Consider the following 26,249-nt stretch of genomic DNA (forward strand, 5'->3'; position numbering starts at 1 on the left):
TATTTTCAACATTTTCGCCAAATTTTTTATTTTTTTCCCCAAATTTTACCACTTTCCAGAGTTATTTACGTATAAAGTGACAGTGGTCAGATTGAAAATATTGGCCTGGTCAGGCAGGTGAAAACTGGCTTCTGGGTGAAAGGGTTACGCATTAATGATGTTAGTTGCAATATATGACAAGGTATGTATTATGTACATTGATAAATGTACATAATATTTCTTTTGTTTGCTTGTTTGGTCCCCAAGTTCACCTTCACGTTGTGAGCTAGGCCATTGCTCCTTGTGTCTTGGATCATCCTGTTGTGTTGTAGTTTTCATGTTTGGCACTTCTCTCTCCAGTAGTTTGCTATCTGTTAGGATCTTGATGAACAGACTTGACTATTCCGCTGGTTAGAACCCACCCTGTCTGTAAATGCTAATGGTTTGTCATTAGCCCAAAGGCTTGTTTTTCTACACTGTTCCAAAGTGATTGTTAAGTGGGATTATAAAACCCCCTTATAGGCTAGTATTATTCGTCATACCTACAATAATTAGGGCCTTTTCCTAGAGTTATGTTACATATTTACTAATCCATTCCCGTGCTACATAGATTGTGCATTTTTGTAGTTTTAAGCTACTATTAGCTAAGATAAAAATGCTTGGAATGGCAGTTTCACTATTTTATTTTTTTTTACTAAATTTTAACGATTCTTAACCACATCTTTATTTTTTAATCAAGTCCTGTGTCTGCAGCGCTCTGCACTCATTTTATCTGCTCCAGCATTCATGTGCGTGCCCTAGTGATCACTATGTAACCAGAATGCTGACACTCCGATATGCGGCTCACGCAGGCATGCTTGGCTTTACAATTCTCTGTGTTCCATTGAAGTCGACGGAGCCCATAGAACTGTACAGATGCAGCGAGCAGTCAATGTGGTAAGCGGACCCAGGGCCAGACTGGCCATCTGGCAATTCTGGCAAATGCCAGAAGGGCCTGTCTGGTCGTGGGCCGCCTTGACTACTAAATTGTTAACAGAATCGGTGACCTCAAGATACACATACTGTTAAGAGTTGTGACAGAGCACAAAGTCGCTGACTCCATCACTTACCCCAGCAGGCCACGGGTATCATTAGAAATATTGGTATTGTAGTAAATCTTGCTTTCCTTCATCCGGGGTGATATTGCTAATATATCCCATCTGGTGCTTGGGGATGGGGACAACGTGGGCCTGCGTGATTTCAAATGCCAGGACTGAATTTCAGCCCCAGTCCGCACGTGAGCAGACCCCATCTTTTGAGAGGAAAATGCTCCTTTCTGAGCATGTGCAGAGCTCTGAAGAGTTCTGCACATGTCCTAGAAAAGGAGTCCTTGCTCCCACCATCGCACTCGACAAATTCAAAACTGCCTTATGCAGCGTAAACTACTTCTAAACTATATATTGGCTCCTTAATGACTAGAACTGATTTAATTATTAGGTGCACAGATGGGGTCCCAATCCAATGGAATATATAAATGGTGATCTGGCATTCATATTGGGTGCAGTTTATTCAATTAAGTTAGACTAATTTCACATTAGCGTCGGTACAGGGCCGTCGCGCTGCGTCGGCCCGACGTACCGACGCATACTGTGCAAACACCGCACAACGGGGGCAGCGGATGCATTTTTCCATCGCATCCACTGCCCCATTGTGAGTTGCGGGGAGGTGGGTGCGGAGTTCCGGCCGCGCATGCACCGTCAGAAATGGCGGACACAACGCAGCAAAAAACGTTACATGTAACTTTTATTGCTGCCGACGGTCCGCCACAACACGGCGCAACCGTCGCATGACTGTTGCGACATGTGTCAAAGCGTCGCAATGCGACGCTAATGTTAGTCAATGGAGAAAAAACGCATCCTGCAAGCAATTTTGCAGGACACGTTTTTTCTCCTAAAAGACGCATTGCGACGTGCAGTGCGCGACGCAAGTGTGAAAGTAGCCTAAGCGATGTATAAAAAGGGCACATCCGTCCAGGCGAACGTGTCACTTACTCCATATTGCACATCTCAGATTCGACTCATTCGTCTTATATTGTATATATCTGATAAAGGTCGGAGAGGTTGAAACGTCAACTTTGTTTATACACAGCTTTCTTATGTAATGAGAAGATATCCCAAAGACACATGATCATCAATAGGAACGGGACTAACGTCTAATGTCCCCCCACCCCCCACCCCATGAGATAGTATCAAGCTTTGGAGTACTCCGAGTAGTATGCACATGGCAAAGAAAAACCATAAACCACTAGTAGAATTAAAACAAGAATATTTATAGAAAAAATTCATTCAAAATGGTTAACTATGTAACCGTATGTCAAAATAAGGAAGATAGAGATCCACCAAACCAATCCAGAGTATCAAGCAATGCATGGTATATACTAAACCCATACAACCATCCCCCATATGTAGTAACAGGCGCCCAGTGGGCTAGTTTACGGGTTGTGATGTTTGCCTCATGCTTCTAGTGGGGGGTAAAGACTTGGGGGGGGGGGCTCTGCCAGCACTTCCCCAACTTGCGTTTCGGTTACAGCTTTCTCAAGGGGAGGGCATACTGTAACACTGTTAACTATTTTTAATGATTTTTTTTCTAATAAATATTCTTGTTTTAATTCTACTGGTGGTTTATGGTTACTCCAATTTTTCTGTATGTACAGCTTACTTCTGTGAATAAACGGCATCGGATTTGAGTGCTGGATTCCCATTTATATGTGTGGCAAATTAAAGTGGTTTTCTTAGAATTTTTTTCATTAATGTATTTCTTATTATTGCATTTCTTTGAATTTACAGCTTTGCATATAAAAGCACAGATTCCCAATCACAGTGTGTGAATTGATGCCCTCTGTTAAGAACGTTAAAGTCTTTTTCTGGATATATTAGCTTAATGGAGTTGTATTGTAGTATTTTACTTTTGTGTTTGCGCACATTAATGTGGCTAATCTGGTAGACATTATTAAAAGGACGCATCTGCCTTGTGTGGCGACATCTTGAAACCACAACTTTTTTGTGTCTGTGGTTAGGTAAACATTCCCACTCAGAGTATAGAGGATGAAAGCGCCCTCGCAGTCATGACCTAGGACGAGCTGCAGACAAACATCCTTTTTTTTGCATCTGACCCTGCAATAAAATGATGTTTTAGAATTAATTGATACAATGATTAATAATTGCAAGGATGGCACTACAGACGATTTGTGAAGTCTAAATGTCATGCCACAAATGTTTTGAAACCTTGCATGCAAACATGGAGGGCCTTTAGTGTTCATCTCTTGGAGTGGAAAGTAAGTTTTAAGCTTGGGGCTATTGTTGAGAGGAATTTGGCCTGATTAAGCCATTGATATCGCTGTAACATACCAAAAGTGCGCGCTTCTGAACTGTGCTGAAAAAGTTGTTTTCTATTTTTAAGTGACTTTTTCACCTTGATGAAAAAAATCAGATTGAAGGCACATTTACATGCAGCCATTAATGACCACAGACCGGCTATATGCAAGCCAACCTGCAGTCTTTTAAAGGGAACTTGTCACCAGGTTTTTGTCAATCTGAGCGCAGCATGATGTAGAAACAGAGACCCTGATTTCAGTGGTGTATCACTTATTGGGCTGTTTGCTGTACCTTGAAAAAATTACCGGAATATCAGTAGGAAATTATCACCAGAGGACTATTAAACCTACTGCCATGTAGTCCAGCCACGCCCCCACCACTGATTGGGAGCTTTCTGCCTATGCACAGTGTACACATAAAGCTGCCAATCAATGATGTGTGCAGGGCTATACAGAGTTCAGGGAGCAGGTAGATAAACTGTAATTTTATCAAAATTACAGCCAGCAGCCTAGTAAGTGATAAATTGCTGCATTCGGGGACTCTTCCCTACATCATGCTGCTCTCATAAGGGGTAGCAAAAACCTGATGAGATTCCTTTAACAGCACGCTTAGACAGGCTGACCAAACTTCTGTGTGCACAGAACAATTGTTGATGCGATCGTTCTGCGGTTATAGAACATCATGTCATCGGCAGCAAATCCATGTTACAAATCATTGCACCCTACGAATTGGCCTTCTGCTTGTTTCCTGATTGGTCACTTGCCCGTTTAGATGGCCTAACCCTCCTTTCCCAATGTTCAGCTCATCTGAATGGGTGTAAATGTAAGGTCACTCTTCGGATATACATAGGCCGCCTTGTCTAATGCAGTGTGCCAGGTACACTTAGATTACACAAAGTCTAACGTCTTCTGGATTTGTCATAAAAATCTAATTTCAGAAACTAGTATGAAGATGCTTTGAATTTCTTACATATTTCATCCTTTTGTGCATAAGTAGATATTTGAAATCCACAGCACTGGTCAATTTACGTTACGTATTTTCTTATTCGCAACAGTGTGACAATAATAATCAGCGGATTTTCTACATGAAAACCTGCTGTATATACTACCTCTAGGAAAATACCCTTATGTTCTCTTCTTCTACCTTTTGTAGTACAAGTGGTGGACTGTGTGGCAGCCTTTCCGAAACATGCTGATTTTGCCCTGTGATTCATTACCTTCCACACAATTCCTTCCTGTATACCCCATGTGACAAACACTGTCCTGCGCAGAGGCTTCATATGGCACCAATGGAGCCAGTGACGGGCTGCAGCGGTCACTAGGGCTATATGGCCAAGGTGGGGTATATGGGGAGTATCACACTGGAACAGTGAGGAGTAAAAAGATTGTCAGAAATGATTTCTTTATTTTAGTTACATAGTATTTGTGGCAATGGAGAAATGTTTCTGCAATGTACAAAGTCCCATAGGAATCTTTTCGGACACATGGACATCATAGCGGCAGCTCCTCCTGCCCTATCAGACCACTGCATTATCCTGGAATTCCTAACACTTTTTTTCCACCTTTCACCCCTCGACATTTTCTATTTTTTCTTTTTGTTTTCATTTCTTGTTCATTCATCCAACAGCCATAATTTTGTAAACATTTTTCCATCCACATAATCGTATGAGCGCTTGTTTCTCGTTGTGTAAATTGTACTTTTGAATGACATAATTAATTTGATCATGTGATGCACTAGAAAGCAGGAAAAAATGTGATTACCCAGATCAGTACGATTATACAGATACCAAACATGCCTAGTTTTTATTTTTATTTGTGCTGAAAATGTTTTTTTTTTTTGCTTGTCGCTAGTTTTCGAGACCCATAACGCTTGCTATTTTTGTGATGTGGGGGCTTATTTTTTGCGCCCTGAGCTGACATTTTTGCCGATTATCATTTTGGGATAGATGCAAGGCTTTGATCACATCTTATTGCATTTTATTTCCATATTGCGGCAGCCCAACACAACATAATTCTGGCATTTGGATTGCTTTTCTCATTACGCCATTTACCAATCTGATTTATTTTATATTTTGATGGATCTGACTTTTATGAACTCAGTGATACCAAATATGTTTTAGTTTTTATTTATTTTTTAATGGGGCAAAAACGGAGGTGATTTTAACTTTTTTATGATTTTTTTTTTCATATTTTTTATTTTAAGTGATTTAGTGTATGTAACAGTCTCCTTAGGGGACTTGAAGTTGCGACTGTTCACTTCTGCTATACATAGCTGTGCATCAACACTGCTATATATAACTAAAATCATGACCTGGCTTTCACAAGAGTATTGTAATGACAGGCACGGATGGGCTCCAGCAGACCCCTGGCTGTCATGGCAACTCATCGGCGACCTGCAAGCACATAATGAGCATACCAGTGGGCACGTGGAATGACATGCCCCTCTGCCATCGCGTGTTGGGCTACTTTCACACATCAGGTTTTCAGTGTCAGGCTAAATCCGGCGAATGTTGGAAAAACTGGATCCGGCGCAGATTGTGAAAAACTGATGCAACGTATCCGTTTTTTTGACAGATCCGGCTAGCCTATCTAGATTATTGGATAAAAAAAAAATTGAGCATGCTCAGTTTAAAAAAAAAGCGGATCAGGCCGCCGGATCCGCCTTTTTCCGTATCCGACACCTTCCGGCTCCCATAGACTTTCATTCTAGCAAACAGTCGGAAGCGCTTCAGGCTTTTTTCGCCGGAGACAAAAACATTGCAGTGGACATTTTTTTAAGAAACCGGAAGCGGCAGATTTGCCGGATCCAGCGAAAACCGGACGAAACGCAATGTCATCCGGTGCAATCTGGCACTAATACAAGTCTATGGGAAAAAACCTGATCCGGCGGCAACATTCGCCTGATCCGTTTTTTTTTTAAATTTAGCCGGATTTAGCCTGACGGTGAAAACCTGATGTGTGAAAGTAGCCTAAAATGCTGCTGTCAGAGATTAACAGTATCATTTAACCCTGCTGTTCTGTTGGTCAAAAATGACCGACTTTGAACTTCAATATTCTTTAAAATATTCAAGATGCGGCTCTGAAACCCGTGGCCGACCGACCCATCCTCATTTAAGTCAATCAACCACAAGTTTCAGAACCGCATCTTGAACACCCCAAAAAATACCAAAGTTCAAAGTAGGTCTCCCCAGACCGAACAGAACAGCAGGGTTAAAAGCACATGATGGCTGATTATATCAGCCATCATCTGCTAGGAAAATTGTGGGCTTGGCGTGTGAGCTTGCATCAATGTACAGTATCCATACCAGTATATCATGTGTTGGTAAAGGGTTAAACACTCACCCTCCCTCTAAAACCAAGGTAACCCAAAATTGCGCTAACCACCAAATTCCTTTTGTGGCCTAGGTGATGCACTATAGTATGCTATAGTATGTTCCAAAAGATTGAAAGAATTTAGAGGCTGTGGACTTCTTTGGCGTCCCGCATGGCATCCACCCCAGCAGCATTCACCTATGTGTGATTAAACGCCCTCCCTAACCAGCTCTGTATAACATGATTCAGTTCCATAGATGTTTTAAAAAAGCGTTTATAAAGGTCCCCGTTTCCTATGCTAATGAGGGCTTTGACTAGTTGATGAGGCATTAGCTCCCCAGGCTAGTCGGCTCTCTCTCCATGTTATCACACCCTTGTGGGCCTGATAACAATTCGCACAAGTGGCATCATTGCCAGCTATCCAAATCTAGTGCATGCACACCGCTCGTTCTGGCAGTGTCACTGCGTCTTCAGAGGCGCACTACGCATGATCGGAAGCCATCTTCTGAAATGAAAACTCAAGTTGTGACTTGACCACGCTTTCCTGTGTTGTGGAGCTGTACTTTAGACTTACCATTACTCTCCCCATGTTACTGTGGCAGCCATCTTTGAAATAAGAGGGAAGAAATGCTAATTTGAGCAGAGGAGGCAGAAGGAGGGCACCATAACAAATGTGTAGTACTTCTCATGCCCTGGTTGGTAAGCTGCTGTAAATGATGATGACCAACCACACAGAAACCTTAGAATACTGCCTATTATCTAAGGGCAACATATTTAATGGTCACTATACTACTAGCCAAATGGTGTCATATCTTGTGCGTTTGTGGCTAATAGCTCAACAGGCCTCACCCAATTATTCCGATCTTTTAAAGGGGTGTTCCGATTTTTAGTTGGGACAATCTGCCCTTTAGTGATCATCCCTGGGTCCAGCACTGAGTTTCCGTCGCTGCTCCTCGGATTTGTTATTGTGTCCCTGACTGACATCACATCGACAGCATGCAGCCAATAACGAAGCTCTGCCTGTGCTGACCGCATGGGCTGCTGAGCTCTCTGATTGGCTGCAGTGCCACTGCGTGACGTCAGTGCTGCATACAATAGCCTACAGTGGGAGCATCAGCAGAGACCATGCTCTGGACCCAGAGAGGGTGAGTAAGGCGCCCTTTTTTTTTTTCTATTAAGCAAACTGCAGCTGAGGGACAGGGGTTTTCCAAAACCAGGAAATCCCTTTTTAATAGAAGCATATTACAGTGACAGATTCCTGTTAACACAGGGTGTCGGGTGTAGGTACACATGGATATGAATATGTTTATTTTCCTTGTACATATGCTATTACATGACACCGCTATTGTGCAGTGCTTCTGTAGAGCTGTCAAGATATCTAAGGTGCAGTGAACTCTGTTTGTTGAAGGACTGCATTGTTTTACTGCTGTATTGAAGATTAAGAATGAACCATCTTTGTCCCTTTCTCATTTAATGAGAACCCAGGTATAAAATAGGAGGGAAGCATTCCTTCAGGGGATTAAGTTTTTGAAGTGACTCAGACACTTTGATCCTTTCCATCTGGAAGCCGGCTTGTTTTAGCTTGTTAAAATGAAGGCAGATTTACATCTACCTCTGTTTGTTTTCCTTTTTATAAATGTGAAACCCTACCCGTGGCCCACACAGAACTAAATGGTTGCAAACGGTTATTCATTCATTCCTGTAAAGACTGAATTCTTTGAAGTCTTTTCTTTATAGAACACTTCAAATATTTTTAAGAAACAACTCTTGACATCATACGCCTTTTCTGAAAGCAAAAAATAGCTTGTACGCAGGTAGTGCTGGGACCAAATGAGCATTCTAAACACATGAGGTACATCCTTCTATTGGTTATGGTCCAGTTCTGAAGTTCACGTGTCCATTGTAAACACTTTTGTCAGTGGACTGAGATTAGCTTGGGCACACAGATACGTCTGCTGACACGTACACTGTACGTTTCAAACTGTGATGCATGGTTGTGCTCTGACCTCTTTCTATCGTGGTAAGAAATAATATTTCTGTCAATTTGTGCTACAATAGCTCTTTTGTGGGATTAGACCAAACATGCAAGCCTTCACTAGTTGCATGCATCCTTGAGCCTTGGACATCTATGACATGGTTGTCAGTTAACCAGTTATGCTTCCTTGGACCATCTTTGTTAGGTACTTCCCACTGGATGCTAGTAGCCTCCCGCATGACCTGTCGTCTGGAGATGCTGTGACTACTTGGACCCAAGTGCATAGTAAGCTGTATAGCTGATCAATTAGCCTTTCAGTGATCCTGAATCTTTACAATAAAGTATTGCAATAAGAAACCAAGCCTCAGAGGTGATTTACTTACTTTTGTGGGAAAATGATATCACTCCGGTCTCCCTAATCTGTCTTTACTGTTGATGATAAGTGGCAGTCAGACCTATGTGCCTCCTCCAATCTCCCCCTAAAATAGACAGAATCCCCTGTACCCTGCACACTGGCATTCGCGGACACCCCTGAGCAGAGAACTGAAATGCAGCTCTGAAGATTGACATGGAGTTCTAAGTTTGGATTCACAGTTCGCAACTAGCGCTACTTTTCGCCATTTTAAGGTTTGTGTGGGACCAGCAGGAACGATCTGACATCGCTTACTAAAATTCACTAAATAACTATTTTGCAGAATTAAGAAAACTCTCACATGTCATATACTGCAACTAGCCTGCATATCATTGTCTGACCCTTTAACCCCTACCTGATCGGTACCATTTTTGTTTTTACTCTTTAGTTTGTTCCTCTTTCTTTCAAGAGCCATTATTTTTATTTTCCATAGACCTAGCTCTGTGAGGGCTTATTGTTTTGTGGAACAAGTTGTAATTTTGTATGACACCATTCATTTTACGATATAATGGCCTAAGGAGCAAGAATATATTCCAGGTGGGATGAAATGGTGAAAAATACTCTCTTCTGTCATTGTCTTTTGGGTTTCATTTTTACTAAGCTTGGTGTTAGAAAATCATGGTTAGATAAACATTAATCAGATTCCTGACTGGACCCTTTTCCCCAATGTGCCGTGATGCATCTGACATGGCTGCAAAAGTGGTACCGATATGTCTGCCCCTGGGCCTGCTATGAAAAGAGAAATCTACTCTAGTGGGAGGTCCATCATCATTCAAGCTTTTCAGGCATTTTGTGGGTCTTTCATGCTGAAAAAGTATATGGGGCAATAAAGACACATAAAATTATACACATTATCCGGGACATTGTTTAGGCCTCAGGCCTGCTGTAAAGTCTGTATGGCATTCAAAACTCCGCAACAATTCTGTGAAAATAATGGGAAAAATATTGTGAAAAGCATGTCTGAGCAAAGCTGTACCAGGTGAAGTACAGTATATGAACTAGCGGCTTGTTGTCTAGTTTTTATATTTTTATAGGTTTATTGCGCAGCTTAGAATCTCTAACGTGATTGGACCTTCCATAAAGACGTTCTACAAAATGAGAGCGGCCAAAGGGCCAATCTAGTATGAAACCACACTGAGGAACCATGGCTGCTGACTTATGTCCTATACGAAAACTGGAAACAATTGTAGATGAGAGAAGCAGAATTTTATAGTGGAATTGTGTATACACCACTTGGAAAGTTTTCAATTTAGAATCAAATGAGAAAAACATTAAGTTAGGAAAATATTTCATAAGAAGTATCAATTCACTAAAGCGATCTGAAAAATGTACCCATAAAACTGAAAATGTGAAATAACACATTTTTTACAAGCTTTTGTAACATTTTTATAGAGCTTCATGAACCTCTTCTGAACATCTGTGAAATAAATTGAAGTCCTCGGTTTTCTGTTCCCCTGGTGTCTATGCAGATTAAAAAGGGAAAAATGTATTTGATGAAATCTAACTTGTCCTTAATCAGTAGCCTATTCCTGGCGTCTGACCATTGCCAGCCCCCATAGTGCCTGCGGGACCCCATGTCAAATCTTCCCACAACATCTGCTCCTTCTCCATGCTGTATGACACCTCCTGGAAACAATTAATAGTGAGCTTTATATAAGTTTCTAGCTAGCCATCAGTCACTGGCTACCACAAATGTTTGCTATGTCTGGTCTCCTCACACAGGGTAAATAGGCTCCTGGTGACTGTGGTAATATTGCGATTTAGGTTCAGGCGGTTGCTGGCTTTAACTTGTCCAGTCCGTCAGTGTAATACTGACTCTATACACAAGATCTTTCCGAGTTTGATGGAAATATAGGAGCACTTTACCGTTCTTCCAGCTTTAGCAGGCAGCATATCTGAACTTACTCTCTGACTATTGCTTATTAACTAAAGATGTGAAAAATATTTCATAACACTATGGTTCTTCCAGCCATATAATCAGACTGTTATGAAGGAAACAAATGGTAATTGACCCAAAATTTCAGCCAGCGAGTCATCAGTTCTTAAATGTAAGGCCCCAAATATCCATGAAGTGCTAAATAAGTGTGAAACCAAGTGTAGTTAGTTTTAAAGAAGTGATTAATTTTTTTATATTAACAATTTTAAGAAAAAAATGTCTACATTGTTTGTTATTTTTTGGGGAAAATTTCAAATGTTATGCATTTAGTGGTATTCCTAAGTTTGACAGTGGTCACCTATCTATCGGATATGGGATGACTTCTAATTCCTGGGACCCCCATCAATCCAGAGAGCTGGGGCTCTGAAGATCCCCATGTGATGGGAACGGTGGTCGATGATGCGCATTGCCACTTCATTCACTCTTATGGGAAAATGAATGAAATGGCTGTGCGCATGATCGACCCACCACTCCTTTCACAGGTTCTCGGAATTAGAGGGGATCCCAGCAGTCAATCCCCCAGTGATCAGTAAGTTATAAGTTATCCCCTATCCAATGTATAAGGGTATGTGCTCACAGTCAGTAGTTGGCACATGTTCGCTGCGTCCAAAGTGTTGCCGGCTTTTGAACACCGTTGAATCCACATATGTTCATTGAACTGTGCGGAATCACCACGTCCAATGCATTGTACGGTGATATCTCGCGGAGACGGAGCGTCTCTGCAGAATAAATTGCTGTAATATTTGGATGCTGCAGGTCGGATGCTGTACGCAGCGTCCAATCCACAGCGTTTACTGACCGTGGGAACGTACTCTTAAGGACAACTTTACATACTTGAGAATACAAGGGGTGAGGCTCTATTTATACAAGATTAATTTTATATAACCCACCCACAACTATTCTATACCAGATATATTGTGAAATGGTTGCATGTAAATAGGATTTGTTGAGGTTCTTGTATTTTTTGAAGTGGAAAGGAAATGGCGCAGACTGTATTAATGTTGCTTTATAAGAAAAAAGAAAATTTTTAGTCAGCTCACCATCCTTGTCTCACTCCAGTAGTCTGTCCGTCAGCCAGGGTCGCGGCTCGGCAGCCACAGCAGCAAAATCCAAAAAATGTGTCTGACCCGGCGATGAAGCTTCCGCTCTACTTTCAGAGGTCTTATATGTATAAAACTTCCATTTTATTGAAGAATAGTAGAACAAGTGGTTTTCCCATGAAGAAAGTATGTTTTAATGAATACATAATAATCTCCACAATTGGATGTGTGTAAATGTTTCTGTGCTGAGATAATCTTCTACATGTGCCCCTGCAGTGTACTGTGTAATGGCCGTGTCTGACTGTTCAGGGACATGGTCTGATCATATCACAGCTCCTGGGCAGGGGAGGAAGCAAAAGAATATACAGACAGGACAGCATGGTGTCACAGCTGATTCTTTCTGTGATCTAAAACATTTCCCTGCCTGTTTCTGCGAAATAAAATCTTTTTAAAAAGAATCAGCTGTGACCCTGTGCTGTCCTATCTGTGTTTGCTTTTGCTTCCTCCCCTGACCAGGAGCTGTGATATGATCAGACCATGTCCCTGCATGGTCAGACACAGCCATTGCACAACACAAAGCAAGGGCACATTAAGGACTCGTTCACAGGAGTGTATACATCGGATGAGTGCCATCTAATGTTTTATTGAATAGCACTGAATGATATACTATGGGGCTGTGCAGATCTGTGATTTGTTTCTCATGCCAATTTAGCATGAGAAAATATTGCAATGTGCTGCGAGTTGCTACGTTAATTGGATCACACTCGCCCATTCAAAACTATAGATACTTGGAAAACATTGGACTGCGCTTGGATGACATACGAGTGCAGTCTGATTTCCAAAGACTCATACAATGGAGCAGATGGAGAAATCTTGTTCTTCATCTTCTCCTAGCCTGTGCTAAAATTCTGTGAGAATCTGACCACACTAAACTGACACTCAGCTCAAATTCTGATCACAGTGTCGTTTGCATATTCAATCCAATTCTCTTCCATGCGAGAATCTAAGCTCATGTGACCCTGGCCTAATAAAGATTATCTCCACACAGGAACATTTTCTAACATATCCAATTGTGGAACTTTGTTTTTATTCCAAGATCTACTGATTGTTCATGAGATAACCCATTTAAGGTTAGAATCTTAAGGTAGCTTTACACTAAACGACTTACCAACGATCACGACCAGCGATACGACCTGGCCGTGATCGTTGGTAAGTCGTTGTGTGGTCGCTGGGGAGCTGTCACACAGACAGCTCTCTCCAGCGACCAACGATCAGGGGAAAGACTTCGGCATCGTTGAAACTGTCTTCAACGATGCCAAAGTCCCCCTGCAGCACCCGGGTAACCAGGGTAAACATCGGGTTACTAAGGGCCGTGCTTAGTAACCCGATATTTACCCTGGTTACCATTGTAAAAGTAAAAAAAAAAAAAAAAACACTACATACTCGCATTCTGATGTCTGTCACGTTCCCAGCCGGCCGTCCACAGGGTTAAAACTGCTTTCGGCAGGAGCGCTGCTAATGCACATGCTGCTGCCGAGAGCTTTGCCTGCACTGTGTCAGCGTCGGCAGTAACAGCATGTGCTCTGCTTTACGGCCGGCGCTGACAGTCATTGCATCTCGGCAGCAGCGCGTGCATTAGCAGCGCTCCTGCCGAAAGCAGTTTTAACCCTGTGGACGCCGGCGGGGGACGTGGCAGACATCAGAATGTGAGTATGTACTGTTTTTTTTTTTTTTACTTTTACAATGGTAAACAGGGTAAATATCGGGTTACTAAGCGCGGCCCTGCACTTAGTAACCCGATATTTACCCTGGTTACAAGTGAACACATCGCTGGATCGGCGTCACACACGCCGATCCAGCGATGACAGCGGGTGACCAGCGACCAAAAAATGGTCCTGATCATTCCCCAACGACCAACGATCTCCCAGCAGGGGCCTGATTGTTGATCGCTGTCACACATAACGAGATCGTTAGCGGGATCGTTGCTATGTCACCAAAAGCGTGACGCTGCAACGATATCGTTAACGATATCGTTATGTGTTATATAGAAGAAAATGCAGCAGCACTCACCGAAGGTTGCGTGGTCCGAAATCTTTATTGAAGACACTTACAGTGAAGATAACATGCTGACGGCACGGGGGAGCAGGAAAGACGAGGAGGTGAGCAGGGAAAGACAACGGCCGTTTCGCGCCTACGGCAGCGCTTCAACGGGTCTCAGGTGTTGGGAAGTGACGTGAGCAAGATAATAGGTGAGTGAAACACAAAACCCACCCTCCTCACGCCCCCAATCACAAACACCTGATAAAGTACAATAGCCATGACGATAGCATATGCGAAACATATAAAAACAAGTAGCAAACGGCTGACAAACCGAAATACATTTTAAAACAAAATATTGGCTGAAAAATCTGTACAAACATAATCCTTGAGGTACAATATTAATACTTGGGAAGAGGAAGGAGAAATACCTCAAAATAACAACAGCATACTGATGGTATAAAACATCCAACAGGCAACGTAACCTATAATTTCAAAAAGAAAAAGGGACATACTGACCAATAACATGATTTTATACAGGGATCACAAGAACACGGCCATATCGACCCTATCATTTAATCCTGCAGACCCAGTGGCCTGGGTACGAATGATCCATCTAGCTTCTTGTCCCAACAATAGCTTGTGTAGATCACCCCCTCTTGCGGGTAACTTAACTCTTTCTATCCCTGCAAAGGAAAGTACTGATGGATCTCCATCATGTACCTCCCTTACATGGTTAATAAGTCTGGGTACCCCCTTGCCTGTCCGAACAGACTTGACATGTTCCCTGAAGCGTATGAACAACTGGCGAATGGTCTTCCCCACGTAAAATCGTTTACAGGGGCAGAAAACCACATATACCATGTAATCCGTTTTGCATGTTGTGAATTGCTGGATAGTATGTTTGACGGGACCCACCTGTATATTCCGCCCTGTAATATGGTGTGCGCAAAAATTACACTGACCACAACGAAAATTCCCTCTCGTGGCAGATTGCTCTAACCATCTAACTTGAGGATCTGGCATGTAATTACGCACCAACACATCCCTGATGCGTGTGCAATCTGCCCCGAGAGGGAATTTTCGTTGTGGCCAGTGTAATTTTTGCGCACACCATATTACCAGGCTACAGGGTCTGCAGGATTAAATTATAGGGTCGATATGGCCGTGTTCTTGTGATCCCTGTATAAAATCATGTTATTGGTCAGTATGTCCCTTTTTCTTTTTGAAATTATAGGTTACGTTGCCTGTTGGATGTTTAATACCGTCAGTATGCTGTTGTTATTTTGAGGTATTTATCCTTCCTCTTCCCAAGTATTAATATTGTACCTCTAGGATTATGTTTGTACAGATTTTTCAGCCAAGATTTTGTTTTAAAATGTATTTCAGTTTGTCAGCCGTTTGCTACTTGTTTTTATATGTTTCGCATATGCTATCGTCATGTCTATTGTACTTTATCAGGTGTTTGTGATTGGGGGCGTGAGGAGGGTGGGTTTTGTGTTTCACTCACCTATTATCTTGCTCACGTCACTTCCCAACACCTGAGACCCGTTGAAGCGCTGCCGTAGGCGCGAAACGGCCGTTGTCTTTCCTTGCTCACCTCCTCGTCTTTCCTGCTGCCCCGTGCCGTCAGCATTATATCTTCACTGTAAGTGTCTTCAATAAAGATTTCGGACCACGCAACCTTCGGTGAGTGCTGCCGCATTTTCTTCTATATACCATGGATCTGTTATTTGTTTTCATGCGAGCACCGCCGATGTGAGGATCGGGCTCTCCTTTCCCACCACGCGTTCATTGTGGCTGGCATTTATAGCGCCTGTGCATCTTTACTGTTTTCTTGGATGGATATCGTTATGTGTGACTCCAGCTTTATGTGCAGTTTTTATGGCAGTTTCTGATGCAGGTTTTTTAGCTAAATTCAGAAGTAGAATCAATGGTAATGGTGAGATACAAATAAACAAAAAACCAAAAGATAGTCAGCTCACCTGAATATCGGCTATTCCTCATCCTGCACGGAAAAGTTGAGCACTCAGTGCACAGAAAAATCGATGAATCCAGCAGGAATGTAATACAATCAGTGAAATTATTTCTTCATTTTTTTTTAAAAAAAGGAAAGGGTTATATCCTATGGTACACCACTTGTAAATAAGTTATAATTTCTTACAGCATTATGCACACATGGCAGCGTTTTTCTGACGTCTTAATCATGGTGAGTCCATAGTGAGACTAAACCGTTCTTATACAAATAAAAGGCTGCTTTTTCTTCCTGCTAGATGTACTTCTAGGTTTGCCTTGAAAAACTCCATTAACGGCATGTGTTTCCAGACTAAAGATACTTCATCTAGTTGTTGGCCAAACACTGTTCCTTCTGATGTCCTAAACACATGCACTCTAGGCAAGGCCGAGCCTACAGTCGCTCTAAATAGCTGAGAGTAGAAGTGTCTGGCAGCATCTTATCTTTCATGATTATAAAAGGATCAGGCAAGGTACCGTCACATTAAGCGACGCTGCAGCGATCTAGACAACGATGTCGATCGCTGCAGCGTCGCTGTTTGGTCGCTGGAGAGCTGTCACACAGACAGCTCTCCAGCGACCAACGATGCCGAAGTCCCCGGGTAACCAGGGTAAACATCAGGTTACTAAGCGCAGGGCCGCGCTTAGTAACCCGATGTTTACCCTGGTCACCATTGTAAAAGTAAAAAAAAACACTACATACTTACATTCCGGTGTCTGGTCACGTCCCTCGCCTTCAGCTTCCCGCACTGACTAAGCGCCGGCCGTAAAGCACAGTGGTGACGTCACCGCTGTGCTTTGCTTTACGGCCGGCCGGCGCTCAGAGTCAGTGCGGGAAGCTGAAGGCGAGGGACGTGACCAGACACCGGAATGTAAGTATGTAGTGTTTTTTTTTTTTACATTTACAATGGTAACCAGGGTAAACATCGGGTTACTAAGCGCGGCCCTGCGCTTAGTAACTCGATGTTTACCCTGGTTACCAGTGAAGACATCGCTGAATCGGCGTCACACACGCCGATCCAGCAATGTCAGCGGGTGATCCAGCGACGAAATAAAGTCCTGGACTTTCCCCAGCGACCAACGATCTCCCAGCAGGGACCTGATCGTTGGTCGCTGTCACGCATAACGATTTCGTTAACGATATCATTGCTACGTCACAAAAAGCAACGATATCGTTAACGATATCGTTATGTGTGACGGTACCTTTACAGCGAATCGTTCAGCACGCGTTCATTCCCCAAACTATTTATATGTGCATGCAACTCGCTCAGGCAAGTTCAGCAATACCTTACACGGCCAGTCCCTTCCTCTATTACAGAGAAATCCGTGTTTAAATTGATATCCTAATGAAGCTGTAACTCTGAAGCCTCTGTCACACCAGCTCTATTCCCTGCCCAGCGTTTCCTTCTCCTGATTGACTGACAGTCTCTATGCTGTGTGACTTAAGGCACAAGGAGGCTGCGCTGGGCAGGGAATAGAGCTGGAGTGACAGAGGCTTCCGATCTACCATATCTATTGCAGATCAATTCCAACGCTGATTTCCCAGTAATGCAGGAACAGACTGGACATTTTAAAGATATTGCTGAACTTATGTTCAGAAGAGCTACATGTGTACTTGTATATAAATACTTGTATATACAGTAAATAGATAGATTTGTGTTTGTCACGAGAAATCATGCTGACAGATTCCCTTTTAAATAGTGCTCCATCATTTTTTTGCTTTTATGCTACATATTAAAGAATAATGTCTAGGCTTTTGTTTATGTCTTTGTTTACCTGTTTTAGCGACATATAATATCATTTGTGATTTTCTGCCTTCTTTATTTCTTTTCCCCATCTTACATGGTTCTCTAAACTAAAATGCTACATTTTAAATCCAATAGTCCAATCGCTGTTTCCCCCAACATCTGCCGTTAGTAGAAAGTTGAGACCTCCCTCTGCACATTAAGGCTATGTGCACACGTTGCGGATTTGCCTCTGAAATTTTTTGTGCTGATTCTGCATCTCTTGGCAGAAAACGCAGGTGCATTTTTTTATGTGTTTTTTGCGCATTTTTGGTGCGTTTTTTATGCGTTTTTGTATGCATTTTTGAAAGCGAAATAAAGATGTATTATTGAGCAAAAAAAAAAATTGTGATGTCATTTCTTGTCCGACCTCCTCTTTTACATTTGTCCAACCCACACTCCATTACACACAGATAGGTAGATAGACAGATAGATAGATCTATAGATAGATCTATGTATCTATAGATACAGTGGGGCAAAAAAGTATTTAGTCAGTCAGCAATAGTGCAAGTTCCACCACTTAAAAAGATGAGAGGCGTCTGTAATTTACATCATAGGTAGACCTCAACTATGGGAGACAAACTGAGAAAAAAAATCCAGAAAATCACATTGTCTGTTTTTTTTATCATTTTTTTTGCATATTATGGTGGAAAATAAGTATTTGGTCAGAAACAAACAATCAAGATTTCTGGCTCTCACAGACCTGTAACTTCTTCTTTAAGAGTCTCCTCTTTCCTCCACTCATTACCTGTAGTAATGGCACCTGTTTAAACTTGTTATCAGTATAAAAAGACACCTGTGCACACCCTCAAACAGTCTGACTCCAAACTCCACTATGGTGAAGACCAAAGAGCTGTCAAAGGACACCAGAAACAAAATTGTAGCCCTGCACCAGGCTGGGAAGACTGAATCTGCAATAGCCAACCAGCTTGGAGTGAAGAAATCAACAGTGGGAGCAATAATTAGAAAATGGAAGACATACAAGACCACTGATAATCTCCCTCGATCTGGTGCTCCACGCAAAATCCCACCCCGTGGGGTCAGAATGATCACAAGAACGGTGAGCAAAAATCCCAGAACCACGCGGGGGGACCTACTGAATGAACTGCAGAGAGCTGGGACCAATGTAAAAAGGCCTACCATAAGTAACACACTACGCCACCATGGACTCAGATCCTGCAGTGCCAGACGTGTCCCACTGCTTAAGCCAGTACATGTCCGGGCCCGTCTGAAGTTTGCTAGAGAGCATTTGGATGATCCAGAGGAGTTTTGGGAGAATGTCCTATGGTCTGATGAAACCAAACTGGAACTGTTTGGTAGAAACACAACTTGTCGTGTTTGGAGGAAAAAGAATACGGAGTTGCATCCATCAAACACCATACCTACTGTAAAGCATGGTGGTGGAAACATCATGCTTTGGGGCTGTTTCTCTGCAAAGGGGCCAGGACGACTGATCCGGGTACATGAAAGAATGAATGGGGCCATGTATCGTGAGATTTTGAGTGCAAACCTCCTTCCATCAGCAAGGGCATTGAAGATGAAACGTGGATGGGTCTTTCAACATGACAATGATCCAAAGCACACCGCCAGGGCAACGAAGGAGTGGCTTCGTAAGAAGCATTTCAAGGTCCTGGAGTGGCCTAGCCAGTCTCCAGATCTCATCCCTATAGAAAACCTTTGGAGGGAGTTGAAAGTCCGTGTTGCCAAGCGAAAAGCCAAAAACATCACTGCTCTAGAGGAGATCTGCATGGAGGAATGGGCCAACATACCAACAACAGTGTGTGGCAACCTTGTGAAGACTTACAGAAAACGGTTGGCCCCCTTCATTGCCAACAAAGGATATATTACAAAGTATTGAGATGAAATTTTGTTTCTGACCAAATACTTATTTTCCACCATAATATGCAAATAAAATGTTAAAAAAAACAGACAATGTGATTTTCTGGATTTTTTTTTCTCAGTTTGTCTCCCATAGTTGAGGTCTACCTATGATGTAAATTACAGACGCCTCTCATCTTTTTAAGTGGTGGAACTTGTACTATTGCTGACTGACTAAATACTTTTTTGCCCCACTGTATATGTATAAATAGATATATGGATAGTTAGGCTACTTTCACACCAGTTTTCTTCCGTCAGGCAGGATCCGGCGAATTTTTGAAAAAAAAAAAAAAACGGATCCGTTGCAATTAGTGAAAAACTGATGTAACTGATCCGTTTTTTAGAGAGAGCGAACAGAAAATGTGCATGATTTGAATGGAAAAGTGCATGAAAAACTGGATTCCGAGGCCGGATTCATCATTTCTCATCTCAGTTTCATACGTTTTTCGCCGGACAAAAAAAACGTTCCTCTGTAAGATTTCTCCATCCTCCGGAAACAGCTTTTTTGATGGATCCGGCAAAAAACGGATGAAACATGTGGCCATTAGGCGCAATCCGGCGCTAATACAACTCTGAGAAAAAAACGGATCCTTTTTTTCTTTCAAAACTCGCCAGATTGTGTCTGACGGCAAAAACCTGATGTGTGAAAGTAGCCAGATAGTTATATCTATGTATCTATAGATATAACTATCTATAAATATATCTATAGATTGATATAGCCATAGTTATATATATAGATATATCCATAGATATCCATGTATAGATATATAGATTTATCCATAGATATATAATAGCAAGGCCAATGTTGATTAATGAACATGTTTAATTAAAAAAAAAAAAAAAACGGGGAAAAAAATGGCTCCAAGGCAAATTTCTGCGCCAGAGGGGGAAAGCCGGGGGCCAATATTTGTAGCCTGGGAAGGGGGTAATACCCATTGCCCCTTCCTAGGCTATGAATATCAGCCCGCAGCTGTCTGAGTAGCCTTTACTGGCTATTAAAATAGGGGACCCCCCAAAAAAATCATGTGGAGTCCCCCTATATTTTATAGTCAGAAAGGCTACGCAGACAGCTGCATGCTGATAATCATAGCCTAGAGAGGAGCCATGGATATTTCCCCCCCCCCCACCCGGCTACAAATACCAGCCCCCAGCTGCCCCAGAAATGGCGCATCTGTAAGATACACCAATTCCGGCACTTAGCCCCTCTCTTCCCACTCCCCTGTAGCGGTGGGATATGGGGTAATAAGGGGTTAATTTCACTAGAAAAATTAAGGAAAAGGTACATGCACATAGCAGGCCACATTGTCCACACACGCAGGCTCAGGAGGGACAGTATCTACCCGTTTGTCCATATACCTCTAGTTCAAATTGCTGATTATGCTGTGATCTGGTGTTCAGCAATGTCTCCTACTGTATATGTGTGCTCTGCTGCTGTAAATCTGTATATACTTGTTATATCCAGCCTAGGGATACCTCTTTTGGGTATTTTACCCTTTATTTATGCATCTGTATCGACGTAAAGCATCCTTTAAGGATTTTTAATTGTTTTTATGTGTGCTCTTTTCGTTCTGTAATAAAGCTTTTTTGATATCTTGATTAGTTTGGGTGATCCTTGCTATGTGCATGTACCTTTTCTTCAATTTTTCTAGTTCATGTTAGTTCATGTTGCTGACATGCTGTAGGTGATCCCCAGCATATGTATTGAAACTGTATTATATAGTATTGCTAGTAGATGGTGCCCGCTCAATGGTTTGTAAGGGGTTAATGTCACCTTGCTAATGTAAGGTGACATTAAGCCCGGTTAGCAATGGGGAGGCGTCAATAAGACGCCTATCCATTACTAATCCTATAGTAGTGAAAGAATTATAAAAAAAAAAAAAAGACACAGCCAGAAAAAAGTATTTTGATATTCTTAATTTCACCATACTTGCCATACTCGATCGCCTGCAAAAAATTAAAAATAATTATCCAACCGTATACTCACTTTCCACCGTAGTCCAATTAATAACGAGTGTCCCACGACGATCTCCCCTATAGAATAGTGACTTCGGGTGATGTCACTGCTCTATAGGGCCTCCCAGTGACACACTGACAGGAGACAATGGCTCCTGCAGTGCATCACTGAAGAGGTTACCTGAGTTCATTGGTCTCACTTTATGGCAAAGCTGCGTGGGAATTTTCCCACACAACAGTGCCACAAATGAGAGTAAGGACTATTTCTCACAGGCGGAGGGATACAGTGTGGAAGGATACTTTCCGTCATTGTATCGTCACAGCCCCTGGAGAGCATTCGCATCAGCTGATATAGCTGCTCTCCACGGGAGATTGTTGTGGGACACTCGTATTAATTGGATTTCTGCGGATCAGGGAGTATATTGTTTGTTTATTATTTTAATATTTTTTTGCAGGTGAGCAAGGGCTTCTGGGATCAAGGTGATGGTGAGTATGTACTCTGTGTTGTGTATATGTACTGTATGTCTGTATGTGTTGTATGTACTTGTTATAGGTTGTATGTACTGTATGTTTGTATGTGTTATTTTTTTTTTTACATTCAACACATTAGCCGGATGATGGGACTACTACTGTCCCAACATTGGCTAATGTGTCAATCACTGTCACTGTAGCAGACATAGCCTGATGGGACTTGTAGTCCCATCAGACGATGCCTACACACACACGCACACACGCAGACCCCCGACAGCCCCGCACAGACCCACTGACAGCCCGCAGACCCCGTATGCACACAGACTCCGCCCACACACTCCCTCCTCCCGATGTGCAGCGTTTCATCCGCAGATCTTTTTTACATCTGCGGTTTTGCTGCGGATGTGCCCAATGCAATTCAATGCGTGCAGAAACGCTGCAGATCCGCACAAAGAATATATATGCTGCAGAAAAAACAATGCTGCGTTTCTGCGCGTTTTTTTCCGCAGCATGTGCACAGCGGATTGGGTTTTCCATAGGTTTACAGGGTACTGTAAACCTCATGGGAAACTGCTGCAGATCTGCAGCGTCAAAAACGCTGCGGATCCACGGTAAAATCCGCAACGTGTGAACATGGCCTAAATAGCAGTAAGTCTCATCAGAGTCGGCAGATTCAGCAAGCAATACTTGATTATTAAATAAATGAAAATTTTTGTTATCCGATTTGATTTCAGGAAGTTAAAATCATTAAGAAATGGCTCATTTCATGAAGCTGACATCTTTTGAAAATATGTAGAACAGTGTAATCTGTGTGTGACCATCTCTGGTTTCTATGGCCACATTTTCGGGTCTGTACTACATCACTGTAACTCCGTGTAATCACATTGCACTGATGGCATGCAGTCATATATCTGTGAAATGCTTACATTTTGTGCTGACTTGAATAATTTTTTTAGTTAGTTTACAAAAATTACATTTGTGACATACAGTTCTCTTTATTGCTATTTGTATGTTGCTATTTTAAATATTGAGAAACTGAAGGGAATTGTGATTTATTACTTTTTCCTTGAAGCTGCGGAATATCCATCTATTGTAGTGACCCTTCTTGCCACGGCAGGATTGAAATTCATGTGTAGTCCAAACTCCCAGAGGTTTTCTAACCAGGGGGCCTCGCTCATCATAAAGAACCCTTTCAGTTGTCACTTAATTGAAGTTTTCTTTTTGGGCTTCATATAAGTAAGGGTCAGAGTAGGGCACTTCACTGTGTCTATGAAGAAGAAATAGAAAAGCGGGTCTGTGCTGCTGAAAATCCTAATTCCAACGTTTTAGCCTCTCCCACCTGAATAGAATGACTGTGTCCGGGGCGAGGATGAGGTGTGCGCTGACTCCATGTCGGTTAGCTTTTGAGCGATCTTTTTTCCACATTGTAAGTTGTAACCTGGTCTTTCAGGCAGCTGCTTTCTGCTTGCAGGACTGTGTACCTTTGTGAAGCGTTGCCATTGTTAGTGACGTTTTGTAGCCTCACACAATTGTAAAACCTATCTTATTATTCTGGTTCTATGCGGTGGCATAACCAGATTGCATGCTTGACGTGTAAGGGGAGGAATTCTGTGTCAACTGAGTGATCGCATTGTGTTTTTTGCTCTGGGTGGTTGTAATGTACCAGGGCTAAAGTCCACACTGTGCAATCACAATACAATCCCTTCATTCTGGTAATTGCACTGGGTAAGAGACCAGACTGAGCGTAAATTGAATTAAATGGTCTTTAGCCCGTATCTGCAGAGAAAGAAGGTCAATGAAAGTAATCTGATATGTATTGGAAATCTGCACATATGAAATGTTTATTTAGATTGTTTTCTTATTTGTTATACTGTTCAATATTCTTTATATCTTCAGCCCTGCCAGCTCTTCTCGTCTGAATCCCCACCACAGCAAAACGGGATTTGGACGTATGCGCTAAAGGGGGGCCTAGCCTATAATGTCTCCGACAAAGCGAACGTAGGCTCTGCTGTGCATAATTTTTGAGCGCATACGCCTACTGGAGACGGACACTGAGGCGCAGTCTGCTACTGGCACTAATCCCATGTTGCAGGGGGTTCTGACATTGGGCCTGACAAATCCATTGAACGGGTGCTGAAGGATTTAAAAGAGACTTCATAAATGTATCTACTCTTACAAAAACCCTAAATATTTTGGGCTGTCCAGTTGGGCTAGAATGGATAGTGCTGCTCATTTTGCTATAAATCTTTAAATTTTCCTCTGGCTAGGAGCTTCTTAGAATAGCCCAAAAATACCCGCACCTCCAAGACTGTAAATCCTTGCTCCATATTGTTTATTGCATGGGATGATTTATAAGTTGGGGCCTCTGGAAAGCCAAAGTCTCAATTTGTTAATTTTTGTGCTAATCATTTTGTCAAAGTTCCTTACTGCAACGCATCTCTGCAAATAGTCCAGCTTTGTAAGTTTTCTATTAAGATGATTATTTATCTTGCGTTCAGAAGCTTGCATTAACTATTGTGTTGTGTTTGTGTCTTGTTTTGCAGCCAGAAGATATTGCTGCAAGCTCTCACACTTTTAAGCAGAAGTATTCTAGGAAGTCAAAGCCTTGTTCAGTCTGCAAGCAACCTGTGAGTGAGCAGGGAATATCATGCCGAGGTATTAATCACCATTTGTTTGTCCTGTAAAGTCGTTCTCATTAGGCAGTAAAACCCTTTCTAGCGTGTGTGCATATGCCTGGCTACATGTGATCGACGGGATCTATTAATGAGAACAATGAAGAATTGTCATTCCACAATATGTGTTGTGTGGGCAATATATAACTAAAGAATCTTAGCTGCATTCCACAATGGAGTCAATGATTTTTCAGTTATGTTTAACTACGACTGATTGCTTGATCCTGATTTAAAGGGATCCTTTCTACGTAGTCATCTGTTAGCTGGAAAGTTTAGGAGTACAAATCTTTTTGTTGTACAGATTTTGCAATTAGACTGTCGGACCATGGCCTTTAGAAGACGGCCTATCGGCTTCTAAGTACTGTAGGACCCACCCAAATTTTATGTGCACAGAACAATTGCTGATGCGGTTGTTCTGTGCTCATAGAATATCATGGTTATCGACAGCACATCTCATGTTTAGACAGGATGATGTGCTTGTGAGAATAATGATTTTATCAACATGAACTATTCAATCACCTGAAGAATGAGAATTTTGCTCACGTGTCAGATGATTGCCAGCTTATTTACACAAGCCCATTATCGGCAAACACAAGCATTCTAACAAATACCCTTTCACAATTATTGACTTATCTAATTGAGCCCTAAAGGTACCGTCACACACAACTATTTCGTTAACAATATCGTTGCTTTTTGTGACGTAGCAACGATATTGTTAACGAAATCGTTATGCGTGACAGCGACCAACGATCAGGCCCCTGCTGGGTGAGCGTTGGTCACTGCGAATGATCAGGACCTTTATTTGGTCGCTGATCACCCGCTGTCATCGCTGGATCGGCGTGTGTGACGCCGATCCAGTGATGTGTTCACTGGTAACCAGGGTAAATATCGGGTTACTAAGCGCAGGGCTGCGCTTAGTAACCCGATGTTTACCCTGGTTACCATTGTAAATGTAAAAAAAAAACAAGCGCAGGGCCGCGCTTAGTAACCCGATGTTTACCCTGGTTACCATTGTAAATGTAAAAAAAAAAAAAAACAAAACACTACATACTTACATTCCGGTGTCTGTCACGTCCCCCGGCGTCAGCTTCCCTGCACTGTCAGCGCCTGCCGGCCGTAATGCAGAGCACAGAGGTGATGTCACCGCTCTGCTTTACGGCCGGCGCTTACACAGTGCAGGGAAGCTGACGCCGGGGGACGTGACAGACACCGGAATGTAAGTATGTAGTGTGTTTTTTTTTTTTTTTTTTTACATTTACAATGGTAACCAGGGTAAACATCGGGTTACTAAGCGCGGCCCTGCGCTTAGTAACCTGATGTTTACCCTGGTTACCCGGGGACTTCGGCATCGTTGGTCGCTGGAGAGCTGTCTGTGTGACAGCTCTCCAGCGACCACACAACGACTTACCAACAATCACGGCCAGGTCGTATCGCT

General features: G+C 42.4%; 1 protein-coding gene across 3 annotated transcripts in view; it reads left to right on the top strand.

Annotated features, from left to right (window-relative positions):
- Positions 1–26,249, top strand: part of TNS3 (tensin 3) — a 515,174-nt gene that overhangs the window by 258,884 nt on the left and 230,041 nt on the right. For 2 of the 3 annotated variants that reach the window (XM_069730367.1, XM_069730368.1), the window contains exon 2: positions 24,686–24,797. In XM_069730367.1, the coding sequence (XP_069586468.1) occupies positions 24,686–24,797 (112 nt within the window). Of the gene's footprint in view, positions 1–24,683; positions 24,798–26,249 lie in introns of those variants that run through there. The other variant, XM_069730369.1, reaches the window with a different exon arrangement.

The sequence above is a fragment of the Ranitomeya imitator genome, chromosome 6, assembly GCF_032444005.1.
Source record: "Ranitomeya imitator isolate aRanImi1 chromosome 6, aRanImi1.pri, whole genome shotgun sequence".
In the NCBI taxonomy this organism is placed as follows: domain Eukaryota; kingdom Metazoa; phylum Chordata; class Amphibia; order Anura; family Dendrobatidae; genus Ranitomeya; species Ranitomeya imitator.